This window comes from Leptinotarsa decemlineata, unplaced genomic scaffold (genome assembly GCF_025532065.1).
Source record: "Leptinotarsa decemlineata unplaced genomic scaffold, Ldec_3_MD MMD2_tig00002159_RagTag_RagTag, whole genome shotgun sequence".
In the NCBI taxonomy this organism is placed as follows: Eukaryota; Metazoa; Arthropoda; class Insecta; order Coleoptera; family Chrysomelidae; genus Leptinotarsa; species Leptinotarsa decemlineata.
In genome coordinates, this window is record NW_027412574.1 from 7143811 (window position 1) to 7159572 (window position 15762).

General features: G+C 33.7%; 1 protein-coding gene across 1 annotated transcript; it reads right to left on the reverse strand.

The window, feature by feature from the left end:
- Positions 1-1250: 1250 nt before the first annotated feature.
- On the reverse strand, positions 1251-7847 carry LOC111516451 (synaptobrevin-like). Its single transcript, XM_074177173.1, has 2 exons — positions 7490-7847; positions 1251-1524 (listed from the first exon to the last, which is right to left on the reverse strand). Exons 1-2 carry the CDS (start codon positions 7761-7763, stop codon positions 1454-1456), a joined length of 345 nt encoding a protein of 114 aa, XP_074033274.1. The 5' UTR covers positions 7764-7847; the 3' UTR covers positions 1251-1453.
- Positions 7848-15762: the final 7915 nt, after the last annotated feature.

Below are 15762 nucleotides of genomic sequence, written 5' to 3' on the forward strand. Positions count from 1 at the left end.
ACTAGAAATTCGTTAAATGGTTGTTGAAAAAATTTGTATTTGGATAAATACAATCACAAAAAATGTACCAAAGTATCAATGTCCACGACCCAGCAAAAGTGCGGACCTGTCAGAGGTGAGCAGTTGCATGGACACCCCGCCATTGCACCGTCCCCACTGTCGGCCCCGCGCTGTCCCCATCATCACCCCCTCCACCCTCTGCAAGTTTGAATAGGAATGAAGATGTCGCTTGTTGCTGAGATATAATTTTAGTCCCCGCAGTCGAGGCAACGCACATTACACTGATGATGTAGCAGACGAAACGTTTGGTCCTGGTTCCATTCGACAACGGCTCACTACCCCGGATTTTGTTCTATTCAATCCGGTCGTGAAAGCCTATGTTCTTATATTCTCTTTGTTAATACTAAGGACATTTGTAGATTTCATTCCAACTATAAATTTTTGCGTATTCTCACAGTTGAGGCACGGTTTTAAGGCATATTTAACCGGAATGAGGTATGTCTCTACTATAATCTTTCGATACCGATTTGTGTTTGTTAAGTTTCACTCAAAATAATTACTTTTGTGTTGAAGTTTCGGTAAAATTTCTTCATGTAGGTAACTCAAAATCAATTTAGTATCGAAAAGATTACAGCGGAGGTTATTGCATATGTAGCTGGTTGATACACTCAACTTTAACTTTATCTTTTACTTTTAGAGAGTTGTCACAATGTAAATCAATATAGCAGCGTTCATACGCCACAATTCAACTTTTTATTTTACTTTAACGAAAGTTATTTGAGTGGGTACTTTTTCTTAAACCAATCCTTAGAGAGAAAAAGTTTGCATCGTTATCCGGCAGAACGCAATATTATTTGAAATTTAATCTTGTTATTTGTTGACATTGGCATCCTGACATTTTATATGTGAAGTATAAGAACCACCAACATATAATCAATGTTTTTCTCCACTTTTTCTTTCTGCTACAAACGTTAGCCATTTCAGTTGTTTTTAATAGTTTGATAAAAGTCAATAATATCCTAAGAGAAAATATGTAGGTACCCTAAACTTACATCTACAGCGCGTGCGCCGCTTTTTCACATGAAAACTACACATGAAAGACGTAATTTCATTCTTATTATTAGTTCAGTATACGAAATAACTATTAAATTATATCTGGTAGGTACATAAACATCAGCATAATAAGTTTGTTAGCATCATTCCAGTTTTCTACGACAATACAGTAAGTAGGTATAAATAAAATGTGAAGCCTGTATTGATGATTTATTTTTATATCTAAATGTTCATTTTGGCAAAATTTAAGTAACGAAAAATTCAATGTATCTATATGTCACATCTCATCTTGAACAATATAACGAAATGAATGCAAAATTATTATAGAATGATGCAAAAGATACTTCATAAAAATTAGGTGCAAATATAAGTAGCATAAAGACCCAAAATATTGTTGTGCTTAAGATTGAGAGGGTTGGCGGGTAGTTACTGCTGGGTTACTATTGTCTCCACCACTGTTGATAAGGGATACTGAAAAAAAAAATGATGAAAAATATGTGGAATTTACACTCTTGAAATAATTAGTGGTATAAAAAGACACTCGAATGAGAATCACAAAATTGAAACAAATGATTTTTTTCGGTTTTATGGAAAAGCGGCTTCCATGTTAAATAATTTTATTCGGATAGAGAAGACAGTATTATTACTATTTGCTATGACTTTCTCGAAGATAGTTCCTCATAAATTGTCATCAATGGTTCTCTCTTGGATACCTTTACAGTTAAGGAAATTTTCATAGAGTAAATGTGTTTAATGAAAAGAAAATGTAATAAACCATTATTCGAAGTAAATATAGTAAATACATTCAAAGATATTCTTGAACATCTAACTAGAACTATGTTTGAAAACATGTTTCATTTTTTTGTGGTTTTTGACGTTGTTCCAGATTCAGATCCTCTCCTAGTTGCCTTTCAAAAACTGTTTTTGATAAAATGAAACTCATAAGAATAACTTGAAATGTCCACTTACTGAATTATTTCTATTCCAATCAAAGTTTCCATTTTTTATAAATGAGGAAAAAAGTCTTATTTTCAAATTAGAGACATACATCCTTCAGTTACGATCTATATCAAATCCAAATGAGCAGTTTTCACTCCTTTTTGATATTTGAGAATTTTTATAGTATGAAAAGACACTTCATCAGTGATGAGAAATAAGATACCCAAGTGGGAAATCAAGGGAGACCATGACAGAATAAAAATGCATGTAGATACGTTAATTTTAAAGCATTCAGTTCCAAAGTCAACCATTTTTTATAGTTGGTTTCCCAATAAACAAGGAGAATGTGACGTTCAACATTACCATCTCCCCATAAGGGGAGTCCGGAAGAGTTGAACCACCGTTTAGTTTAATGTATAACATTATAACTTAAGCCTGTATCTCAAAAGCTTAAAAACGTAAACATAGCATTAATGTACAGATGCCATTTTGAATCAAAAAATTTTCCGCTAGTCAAATAATTTCAATAAGATTTGCTTCAATTCAAAAATCAAATCTCCCCAACGCAGCGGAGTTGACCATATTGGTAGGGAGACTAAACCATATCTATTTGTATAACATGAATAGTGAAAGATATTTGTATTAATCAAAATCGTTTAGTTAAAAGTAATAGCAAATGTTAACCATACCTATTTCCCGCCAATTATTACTCAATTTACATATTAAAAAACAGTTCTGAGAGAACTTTCTAAATAAAAATTATCAATAAACCATAGACATATTTCAATACATTTATATCAGAACTGAAGATGTCAATAATCAGACTAATGTCATATAATAAAATTATAGTCAGTTTCATTAGTCTCAAATCATTATGAATCTTAGAATAATAAAATCATTATTCTTCACATTCATACCATATACACGTATAACGGTCATCATCTTGAATAAATCTAAATAAATGAACATTAAACGTTCAAGCCAGTCTCGAATATACCTACTGATGAATGAACTGACGCCTATCAGAAAACAACTACTCCCCTGGCTAATACCACGAAGGGTGTCGGATTATATCCGACAGGCGTCAGTGCAGGAATCTTCACAGAAAATTTTCTGCATATGCAATTGGCAATACAATGGAACGGGCACACTTGCAGACGGGTTTCGGGCTCCTAAGCCACTCATCAGTGCAAGATAGTGACCATCATTGACCTAAAGTCAATGATATTCCATAATTGAAAATCGGAATTCTTTCAGAGTATTTCATTCCTCTTTCTAAGTTCGAGCGAACAACAAAATGTCACTCCATCTAGTGGACGAGGTACTAACCAACTGCATATCCGAAATTTGCCCGATTCCTCTGAATAAAAAAGTCCCAACTCCCGAAACTCTATCTCCATTATTTATAATTTTAAGAGAGTTCATCAAAAGAAATAATTTTTTTATAACATAAAATGTCATTTTAAAAAATTGAAAAAATTCTAGTATCTTCTTAACACTTGAATGAATCGAGTCCCGTAGAAAATTCATATCACCATTTTGCAAAAAGTTATTCAATTGTTAACTAACAAATTTTTTCCCAATCTCCGTTGGTATAAATAATGGAATAAAAGGTATAAATAATTGGCCCATAAATTTTAAACTTCGTGGATCCCTTTTGATATATATATTTCATACGATCCTGCGATAAAAGTTCATAAAAATTTATTAATTTGTCAATTATGATTTTTTATAACTATTGCAAAATGAAATATCTAAAAATTGTTGATGAATTTTTTTTTCAATGGATATTTAGCTATGTCTGTTCTCACATTAAACAATGGCAGTTATTAACATAGGATATGAATTTTTTACATAATTTGTTTATTAAATTGTTTTAAACGAATAGGGAAATTCAATATTTAAAAAAAAAATTTTTTGCCATTATGTTGTCTGTGAGATAATTATGGTAATAAAAAAAATCTTCTCAATTTTAATTTTTAATTGTTCAAAATCGATTTTTTTATATTTCGATTGCTTAAATGATTAGTTAAGAAATAATTTTGCTTTTAAAACTCATCATTTACACTTTTAAATAGTTTGACAAGAAAAAAAATTTTTTATTTATTATTTAATTGTTTATCAGTTCAACAATTTGTTATAAACAAATATTGACCAGCGTTATATTTTTTCTGAAGCAGAAAAAAATTATAAAAACAGCTAGGTATATATAAAAAAATACCATAATTTTTTTTTATTTATTATAATACACTATTATATAATATTTTATTATAATAGCAGAAAAAAATCATGAAAACAGCTATATATGAAAAAGTGCTATGATTTTTTTTTTATTTATTATAATAAAATATATGATATTTTATTATAATAAATTTTAAAAAATTATGGCACTCTTTTATATATAGCTGTTTTTCTAATTTTTTTCTGTTTCAGAAAAAATATAACGTTGGTCAATATTTGTTTATAACAAATTGTTAAACTAATAAACAATTAAATAATAAATGAAATTTTTCTTGACAAACTATTTAAAAGTGTAATTTATGATTTTTCAAAGCAAAATTATTTCTTAAGTAATTATTTAAACAATCGAAATATAAAAAATCAATTTTAATCAATTAAGAATTAAAATTAAGAAAAAAAAATTTCTAAATCATAATTATCTATCTCTAGACAACAAAATAGCAAAAAAAATTTTTTCAAAAATATTGAATTTCTCTATTTGTTTGAAACAATTTAATAAACAAATTACGTAAAAAATTCATATCCTATGTTAATAACTGCCATTGTTTAATGTGAAAACAGACATAGCTAAATATCAATTGAAAAAAAAATATCAACAATTTTTAAATATTTCATTTTGCAATAGTTATAAAAAATCATAATTAACGAATCAATACATTTTATCCCATTATTTATGCCAACGAAGATTGGGAAAAAATTTGTTAGTTAACAATTGGATAACTTTTTGAAAAATGGTGATAAAAGTTTTTTTTTACGGACTCGATTCATTCAAGTGTTAAGAAGATACTAGAATTTTTTCAAATTTTCAAAATAACATTTCATGTTATAAAAAAATTATTTCTTTTGATAAACTCTCTTTAGCGGCGGACAGCCGCTACAGCCGCGCGGAACCCAATTTTCAAAGTCAAATTAAAATTATAAATAATGGAGATAGAGTTTCGGGAGTCGGGACTTTTTTATCGGAAATTTCCTCCTCTTTAAAGAACTTTTTTCAAAATTGCTTAAATATTAATATTTTTTGAGTTATTAACGAAAAACTAAATCTTATTTTGTCAATAACAATTGCAATTTTTTACCTGCACCAAAATCCTTCAAAAACATTTTTCTAGAGGTGATTCCGAATCGAATGAGCTATCGCTCAAATTTTTAGGACCTTTATCTCTATTTTTCGTGTTTTTGAACTTGTTGATTGGACTATTGGTGAGCTCTCTCTCTTCTTCTTGGGTGCAACCATTATTATTTCAGATTTATTAGAATTTAGCTTGAGCTTGGGCTGTAGAAATGTCAAAGATGGCTTGAAGATCCTTAATGATATAAGACTGGGCTTAGGTGGAATCACGAGGCGAAAAAGAGAAATATAACTGCGTATTGTCGGCACAGTGATATATATTGCATTTTTCAACAAACTGATAAAAATCGCAGAAGCAAGGGCCCAAGGATAAATCATTGTGGCACTCCCTTTGATACCGAGGTTCGAAAATATTTCTAGCATGTGAGCATACATTTGGCCATTCGAATTTCCTTCTATGAATAATGGACCAATAATTGTATCTCCCAATATACCAGCACAAACTTTTTTGGGGAATGGCCTATACCCTTTTCTAAATATTCGTGGGTTCTTGTCAGTCCAGTAACGATAGTTTTGTTTATTTGCGTCGTCACTTAACTAAAAAATGCTGTCATTCTTGCTGTCATAATTTCACAAAACTTAATTCTTCTGTCGGGTTCATCGTCACCAAGTTCTTGAAAAATTTGCGTTTCATATGGATGAAATTTATGTAATTTAAGTACTTTCCTTATATATTCGCGGAATAATCCGCTTCCTGTAGCTGCTTGACGAGACGATCAAGTATGATTTATTGCAAACAGTCCGAGTACCTACTTCAATTTGCGTTGCTTCGTCCACTAATCTTGGTTGATCCCTTCTTTTATTTGTGACAGTACCAGTTTCTTGAAATTTAGTTACTAGTTGTCGAATGTACTCGTGACTTACATTTCTCTCCGGGTACCTCTGGTTAAATACTTTAGTTGTTCTTAACAAACAGTGATCTCTGCTATAAATAAAAATCATTTCCACACATTCAGCTATGTTATACACCATTGTTGCAGATAAAAATTATATTTTTTGTGTACAACGTATCGAAATAAAAATCAAATGTATCAATAATAAGAGTATCGTTTCCCGTTTTGAAATAAAAAAATGCAATACAAAAATACCACTCGAAAACGAATATTTCAAATACACCTTTTTTTACTATTACTCATCAAGTAAGAAAATTTTTTTCAGATACAAATAAACAAAAATAAGAGACCTAACTTTAATGCTACGATAATAGAAAATAATATTTCAATTGAAATACATAGTGTTTCATTTAATAAACCAAAACTTACTACATCGAATGTAGCCTTTGTAGGGTACCATTATAAAGACTATTTCTAGATGAGATATCACAAGTAGGGGGTTGCCATTCAAGAATATAAAGTTGGGGGCTGGAGGCGAGGGAGTAAGTGAAAACAAGTTAGCTATTACATCATTGTGTTCCCCCTCCCTATTATGGAAGTTGTTTTCAGCGATTTCTTATATTTTATTTGGTTGCTCAAATAAAGCCATTGAAAGTTTTCAAATTGTCAGCCTATACCTATATGCAAACACGTACAATATTACATTGAACGACACTGTCATGGGTTGATTAATAAATTGTAAATTATTCAACGACTAGCTGTAAACATATTCATCATTTGATTGAAAGTGGAAAAATAAAAACAAATGTAGGTAAGTTTTTCTTGAAATTGGAGAGGGAGTATACGATATTTGCCCGGTGTATTCTTGTTAGACAAGTCTGTGGTGTAAGAATGGAGCAAAAAGTCTCATATTATTAATTCATCTAAATTCAAGTTGAGGAAGGTATATCCAAACTTTTTTCAAACCATTTTCAAGTATAACTGACGCATTTTGACAAACAAGTTCTTAAATATACAGTGATAAAGTCAATGTGCTTTTGGTACCTACATATTTAAGGACGTGTTTGTCAAAATGCGTCAGTTTCACTTGATAATGGTTTAATAAACCGAAACCGGTCATATCAAATAAAAAACTTAGCAGAAATCAGACAAAAGTTATTTTCTTTATCCTATATTGAATATGAATTTCTGCAAAATGAAAAGGTCATTAATCGAACAAGATAAATCACTCATCTATTTGGAACTAGAATCAAACTAATACTGTATTAACTGAACACATTTTCTATATACTCACCAATAATAATAATTAAAATAATAACTCCGATCAAACCCATCACAAGCATCATCTTGATGTTCTTCCACCATAACTTTTTTTTCAGTTTCTCAGCTTGCTGTTTGAAGCCTTTACCACCTTCATGCAAAGCTTCTGCTCTACTGTGAAGTTCTGGCAGCTTTTGCTCCCTCTCGAGAACTTTTTCAACATTCAGTCTCATAATATTTACAACTTCATTCACCTGTTGCTGAGTCTGTTCTAATTTGGAAGGGCCTCGACCACTGGAATTTTCCATTTCAGGGCTTGGAAAAAAAATTAGTATCAGTAGGCTTTAGTTCATCAGTAGTTCTGTAACTCATATCTTATCTTTGAATTGATCACAATAAACAAATGAGATATGATAAACAGTGCGTAGTTATCTTGGCGTAGAAAGCTGACGCCCTGATATAGCACTCTCACCCTATTCTGTAACCAAATTTACACTGAAACATTTTTAGTCCGGTCAGTCCGGTGACTAAGTGTTTACATCCCAAACTTTTATGAAGTTTTGAAACAACATGACACAACAAACATGTTCATAAAAATAAATCAATACAAAACAGAAATTGTAATTTCCACGATCATAATACAATTGAACGAGATTCATTAAAAGCAAGTAGATTCAGAAAGCAGACAAATTCAAGTAGAAGTTATATCGATGTTGAACTTTACAATATTCTATCTTCCCATGTCAGAGAGCTAAATAAATATTGATGTAGCTGATCTATTCCATGCAACACAAATCAATTGGTAAGCAGTATAATATTCGTTGCATGTTGGTTATTCCTCGGTTCACTCCGTCTGAAATTACTCCCCCCCCCCCGGTACTGATGAGGAGTTAATACTCCGAAACCGGTATATGGGTGGTCGTCTCGACCACCCTCATAATCTGCACATATGGGCCGAAAAAAATCCCCATGGGATATTGCAAACAAAACAACAACGGAAATTCAACGTGAACGTTTGGTCTGGTATCATAGGAAACCATCTTATAGGGCCATTCGTTCTACATGAATGATTGAATGGCGAACGTTATTTGGAGTTCCTTCAGAACAATTTTGGAACATCGCAAACCTGAAGAGATATGTGATTTATGCATGTCGGCGCTCCTCCTCATATGCATGGCCACCGCGGTCCCCGGATTTAAATCGATTGGATTTCTTTCTGTGTGGGTATCTAAAAAGCCTTGTTCACCCCACACCAATTCACACAAGAGATGCCTTGTTGAATAGAATAACATTACATAGTGAAGCCATACGATACGACCCTGGAATGCTATTCCAAGTACAGAAGGGGTGTCTTCGCAGACTACGAGAATATATTGAGAAGGGGAGCTTATCGAGCAGTTTTTGTAGCGGATTTTTCATTTCTGTTTGCTCTTGAGGCTTGCGATTAATATTTACACCATGAGTTTTGTTCAGTTAACGTGTTTGCATTATAGAAATTCGTTATGAACATTTTACCTATCATTTCTATTTTCATTCAAAATTAATCTTTTCGAATAATGGTAGACATCTCAGGTTGGAGGTAGACGAATAAAAGTGCATATTTATCAAAAATTGTTGCTCTACTTTCGAATCTTGAAATCATACAGGCCTGCCGCACTAGGGCAGAAATCTAAGCCGAACAGATGCAGAAGGCTGTCATTCTTGGCTCACTGCGTTTGCTCAGGGCACATGATTCTCGGGCCCAATGATCACTTACCCCACACTCCCCCGTTGGTTGATAATGCTGGCGCGCCCTCCCGAATGTATCAGGGCTTCGGGGGATAGGGCCTGACCAGCGCATACTTCGGTAAAAAAATAATAATAATACTTAAGTACATGAATTCCATTTTTTCTGTTGAAATAGTTCAATTTGTAAGCAAATATTTATGAATACAAGGTACTCACCAATTGTACAGATCGTGGATGGTTAAATACCCAAAAGTACAACAAGAAAAACTTCTGTTTGATATCAACAAAAGCTGAAAACCCATTTTTTCAATAGTTCTGGGGGGAAAATATGATTTTTTTACGGAAAAGCTGTTATTAGAATTTGCATCTATGAATTTATAGATTCCAATATGATCCTGTTGGTTTTCAAAATGAGTTTTTAATTAATATAAAGTAACCGAAAAATACTAGGATGTCACAAAAAATAATTATTGAGAAAAAAAATTGCCCAGCAAACACATCTGTGACAATGACATCTCGATATCACCTTGTTTACAATGCAATTTCACTGTGTTATATCAAAACGCGCTATACGAAATGCTGAGAAGTCTCTTTGTTACATAACACGATATGATTTGAATATTACGCTGAGATGTAATAATTGTGATACCAATTTGGGGAGATATTGAACATTTTTCTTATATATATATATATATATATATATATATATATATATATATATATATATATATATATATATATATATATATAATTCTTCCTTCAACCTCTGGACTGCTGTAAATGATATTTGTCCGAAACAGAAGTATAAGACTCACATTGATTCAATAGAAATAAATGATCAAATTATAACAAACAAAAATGATATTGCGGATAAATTCAACGAGTACTACAGCGACTTGGGTAAAAATTACGCAAAGAAAATAAAAGAACCTGAAAATTTTGTTGAATCTCTCGATTACTTGGAAAACAGTTTTTTCTAACCCCCACTTCCGAAACTGAGGTAACTGATATCATCAAAAATCTGAAACCGAAGAAATCGCCTGGCTGGGATGATATTAGATCTGAAACCGTCAAGCACCTGAACTATGAAATATCTAAACCTCTAGTTTTTATCATCAACAAATGTTTTACAAAAGGAAAATTTCCTGATTGTTTGAAACTTGGCATCATCAAACCACTATTCAAAAGTGGAAATAAACAAAGTGTTGAAAACTATAGACCAATTTCATTATTATCCGTTTTCTCAAAGATTTTTGAAAAAGTCTTGAAAAATAGAATCTCAAGTTCTTTGAAAAATTCAACATTCTCTCCGAGAATCAATTTGGCTTCAGAGAAGGTCGCTCTACAGAGGATGCGATTTATTTATTAACTCGTGAAATCTATAGTTCTCTGGACATGAAAATTCCCCTGTTATGTATTTTCGTCGATTTATCGAAAGCTTTTGACACCGTATGTCACAAAAGATTACTACATAAGATCGAGTCCTATGGAATACCTAAGAGGTCCAGCATTCGATTTGTTGAAGGATTATCTGTCTGATTGGAAATAAATGGTGAGTATTGATGGGGTTTTTAGCCGTCCGAGGGTCGTGACCTATGGAGTGCCGCAGGGTACAGTTGTAGGACCACTTCTATTTACCGTTTATATGAATACGTTGATGAAAATCGGATCAACGGGAAGTCTCTTCAGCTTTGCGGATGATACAGCCATTATGTACAAGGGAAAATCTTGGTCCGACCTGAAAATAGAGGCCCAAATTGACTTTCAAAAAATATTTGATTGGTTTAAATACAACAAATTAACATTAAATAGCGAAAAAACGTATTACTTACCGTTCACAATTTACTCCAACCATTTACCTAATCTAGGACCTTTGGAAATAGACAAAGATACGGTGATAGTGGAAAAAAATTAAACAAAATATCTCGGAATCATTATAGATAGGCACATGAGATGGGTCTTGCATATTACCAGCGTAAAGAATAAATTGAGAGGATTGCTAAGAAAATTCAGATATCTGGTCGGCTATTTGAACATGGAAAACCTCAAAATATTGTATTTTGCACTGGTCCAGTCTCAGCTATCCTACGACATCCTGGGATGGGGTGGAGTGGCAGAAAATAACTTGAGTAGTTTGAGTGTAATACAAAGGTGGATATTGAGAATAATATTAAAAAAAAAACATGAGGTATTCATCGGATCTACTTTATTCCGAAAACTATATATTTGATATCAGATAAATATTCTGCCAAAGAATATTAACTTCTATAAATAAAAACCGAATTTCTCTCCAATCCATTGGGCATACATATAATACAAGAACTAAGATAAATTTTAAAAATGTTCCGTGCCGTGAAAAGAGTATTGGGCAACGTTCCGTAGAATTCTTGGCTCCGAAAATATTCAATTTGCTACGCAGATGAAACAAAAGTTATTAAAAATTATTTTTTTTTCAAGCGTCATGTAAAAACATGGATAAACAGAACTGGTAGAATAATATTCAACAATGTTATCAACCTGAAATTTTTGAAATAGCTTATGATTGCTTTTGCTGATTCGTTCCGATATTGTCACACTTACCCAATATAGACTTAGAAACAAGGAATTGATACATTTACACTAATTTGACGCATTTACTTTATTATGACCCTTTACTCGATATGGACTTCCCACCTAGATTATGTTACAAATTTACTTCTCTGTATTTATATATATTTTCTTATACTTTCATGTATCACGCACAAGCATTTTTGCTTCAGTGATTAGTATGTTTGTTTTCAAAAATTGTTTTAATTTATAAACGTGTTGTAATTTGTGTTTTATCGAAAATATTTTTATTTTTTTTTTCACTGTAGTGTGCGCTGGTCAGGCCCTAAGCCCCGAAGCCCCGATACCTTCGGGAGGGCGCACCACCATAATCAACCAATGACCACTTCCCACACCGTGGGGTAAGTGATCATTGGGTCCGAGAATCATGTGCCCTGAGCAAACGCAGTAAGCCAAGAATGACAGCCTTCTGCATCTGTGCGGCTAAGATTCCTGCCTTAGTGCGGCAAGCCGGTATGATTTTGAGATTCGAGAGTAGAGAAGACATCATTCCACCAAGGACTCCAATAATCAGAACGACCATCTTGACAGAGTGATGTGGATAGAGTCTGCGGAGTTCAAAGAGAAAATCTCGATATTTTATCCGTTTTTCCTCCTCTTTTCTGAGGATATTCGTCTCGCCAGGAGCTGAAAACTCCACGACGAATATCGTTTTGGTCTGGTGGTCGAGAAGGACTACATCAGGCTTATTAGCTTGTATGAGCCTGAGGGTGGGGAACTTCTGATTATGTCCATGAAATGTTCTCAAATGGACGTCCTAAAGACATCCTGTAAATGTCCATTCGAAGACCTGAAATGTTCTATTATGGACGTCCTAAAGACATCCTGATTATTAACAATGGACGTTACAAAGACGTCCATAAGATGTCCACGTCCGTAAAATGGACGTTTCGAGGATGTCCTGAATGTCCAAGCGGGACGTTTTAAAAACGTCCATAAGACGTATTTAGGCTATCTGGGGTATGTTTGTTTGTTACTCTCAAGCTTGGGATCTGTATTTGACAGAGTATTATCGACATTATTGCTTGATCAATTCGCGAACAGATGGCGCTCCTTGATATAATTCGAACTCACTTTAAGTACATGTATTTCTCAATTTGAAAAAAGTATTTTTTTTATTAACGCGCGCGCCTGCTGCCTTATTTTGTAACCCTCCTTTGCGCGCCTGCTGCCTTGGGCTTGGTAGCTGATTTTCAGGCTCCCTCTCCGGAATCGGAAAATATCAATGGTAATTTTTCTAAACAATATACCGCTGATTGATCCCAAAGTTTAGATAAAATAAATATGTTCGAAAAGCCTAAAAAACACGCTTTTATAGCATACGAAACTAAAAAATGAAAAATAAATATATTTTGAAAAAATAAAAAACACACTTTTGAAGAACATCAAACTCCAAAAAGTTAGAAATATTTTTTGAATAAGCTTAAAACAATAACTAACGAAAAATACTAGTATTATTGTGAAAAAGGCGTGGGCGCTTTGTGTCATATTTTTTGTATATCAAAAGTGCCCGACGCTTTTTTCACAATAATACTAGTATTTTTCGTTCGTTCTATTATATTTATTTAATTTACCAACATTCCTCGAGAATAATCACGAGCACGCAGAATCAAGCGACCCACGGTCCCAAAACTGACATGTTACGCAACGTTCGCAGATTTTTTTGCGCTGCCTGTTGCATTGGTCTTCATCCGACTTAAAAAAGACTATAACCGAAATCGCTGTACAGCCTCTCACATGAGTAGGACAAAAGTATTTCGCTGTAAATTCGCCACGACATCCTGGTGCTTTAGATGAGACTTCACATTATGACATCATTGTATTATTTTAGATGTTTGCTATGTGTTTTTGGACATGCGGGTGATCAATGGATTCAGATCCCTTTTTCCACTCATTTGATAATTATCGTAGATGAAATCATACTTACAATGAGGAACAGGAGCTTCCTTTTACACCTTTATGTGCATCTAACCTTACTTAACTCAAAAAACGACCCAGATACCTATTAAAAAAAAGCGGCCAACGTCAATATTCTTTTTAATTAAAATGGTTACAATGTATATTTCCTATTTCCACTTAAAGCAAGACCCAACTCATATCATCTCCTTTTTGGTAAGTTCTAACCAGTCTTCCTATCTCACTTATAATTGACCTTCAACCAGGTATTATGATTCAAGTAGACATCACACATTCGATCCAAAAAGTTTCAAACAAATCATAAATTCAAATGCTCAGGTGGTTTGATTTTTCTCTGAGGTCTACTGACTAATACCTACCAATTGCTACTTTTACATGAGCTTTTTCTATTTCAATATTTTCACCAATTTCCGATTCACTTTCTGCTTTTTGCACTCCTTAAACTCCCACAGTAGAATCACTATATAATACATTATTTAAACTATAACTAGTATTCGTAATTATACTGATGTTATGGTACTTTTTTTGTGCTCATCATTTATTCCCAACTATAGAGTCAGATGCTACAAATGCAATACGGATTTATACAGACGGCTCAAAAACCAAAGAAGGCTCAGGATGTGGAGTTAACTCCAGGTCACTGAGCCTAAGGATTAAGTGGGGAATGGGAAGAAATACCAGCGTGGTCCAAACAGAACTGGCTGGTATCTCAATCGCCACAAAAGAAATAACCAAGAAAGGAATTTCTGGCAAAAACATAAGATCCTGCACTGATAGCAGACAAGCACTATTAGCCTTGAACAGACAGCGTGTTACCTCAGGGCTAGTACTAGAGTGCCACCAAGATTTAGCCTTGGTAGATAATAACATTATCCTGAGGTGGGTTAAAGGGCACGACAGGAGTAAAGGTAATCGCATTGCCGATTCTTTAGCCAAGGAAGTGGCTGGACTAAGAATTTTAGGACCCAGTGGCACCCACGGCCTGATGACTTCGACAATTGCGGAACTAGTCAAATGTTACACCCATGCTCAATCCTTAAATAGATGGGATGGAATCAAAGGATGTAATCTTGCCAGGATCAGCTTGGGCAACCCTGGGAAGCTAGCGCCGAAGAAATATCTGGCGATGACCAGGAAAAATCTACGCCTTACAGTAGGATTTCTAACTGGCCACTGTCAACTAAGGAAACACCTCCATAATATGGGGCTAGTGGACACACCTCTATGCAGGATGTGTGAACAGGATGATGAGACTGACAGGCATGTCCTGTGCGAGTGCCTGGAGTTATCGTCAATAAGAGAGTGTGTGTTCGGCGAGTCTTGGCCCTCACCTGCCGATATAAAGGAGATGTCTCCCAGAGACCTGTCCACCTTCCTGGAAAGGACAGGATGGAAGATGACCTAGGAGGACAACTCCTCGGGAGGATGTACAATGGGTCACATGTGGCCTAAGTGCGTGGGCTTACACTCACCCTCCCTACTCTACAGATACTGAGATACAGACATTCCCGACTATTCCTTCGACTTTACTATTTCTATGTAACTTTCTCACGTATCATGGACATATTATCCTCATAAAACTTATCTACATTAATTATTTGATCGGAATGTGGATGCAACTTTAAATTAGGATCATTGACGAGTTACATAGGTCTTTTTTATGACCTAGTTTGCCACATATAACAACTTTTAACTACACTGGTTTAGTAATATTTCTACATTTTTTATATACTAATTCATCTTCTTCAAAAAGTACCTTTCAGTTACCATGAAAATATTTAATCTGATTAGACCCAGCCTCATGAGCCGCTGAACGGGTCATGAAACCAAGTCTAGTCTTGATTTTTATAGAAAAGCATTATTTGTGATGGAGTTGGTTCATTTACACAGTGTGGAGTATTTCTCTAGGAAAATTAATATTTGCTTATTGATGTCGACATTAATCAACTAACATTGTTGAATAAAAGTTTGCTTGCTGCATTTTTCATAAGACTTCACAATGTTTTCTGTTGCACCATTGGTTGTTGGTTGATAAGGAAGCGACTTTACATGATT

What these genes read in the sequence shown, in the direction of transcription:
- LOC111516451 (XM_074177173.1), bottom strand. Translation starts at nt 7,763, where the DNA reads ATGGAAAATTCCAGTGGTCGAGGCCCTTCCAAATTAGAACAGACTCAG. An exon ending in TATTTTAATTATTATTATTG is followed by an intron (nt 1,525 to 7,489) that starts GTGAGTATATAG and finishes TTTTTTTTTCAG; the next exon opens with TATCCCTTATCAACAGTGGT.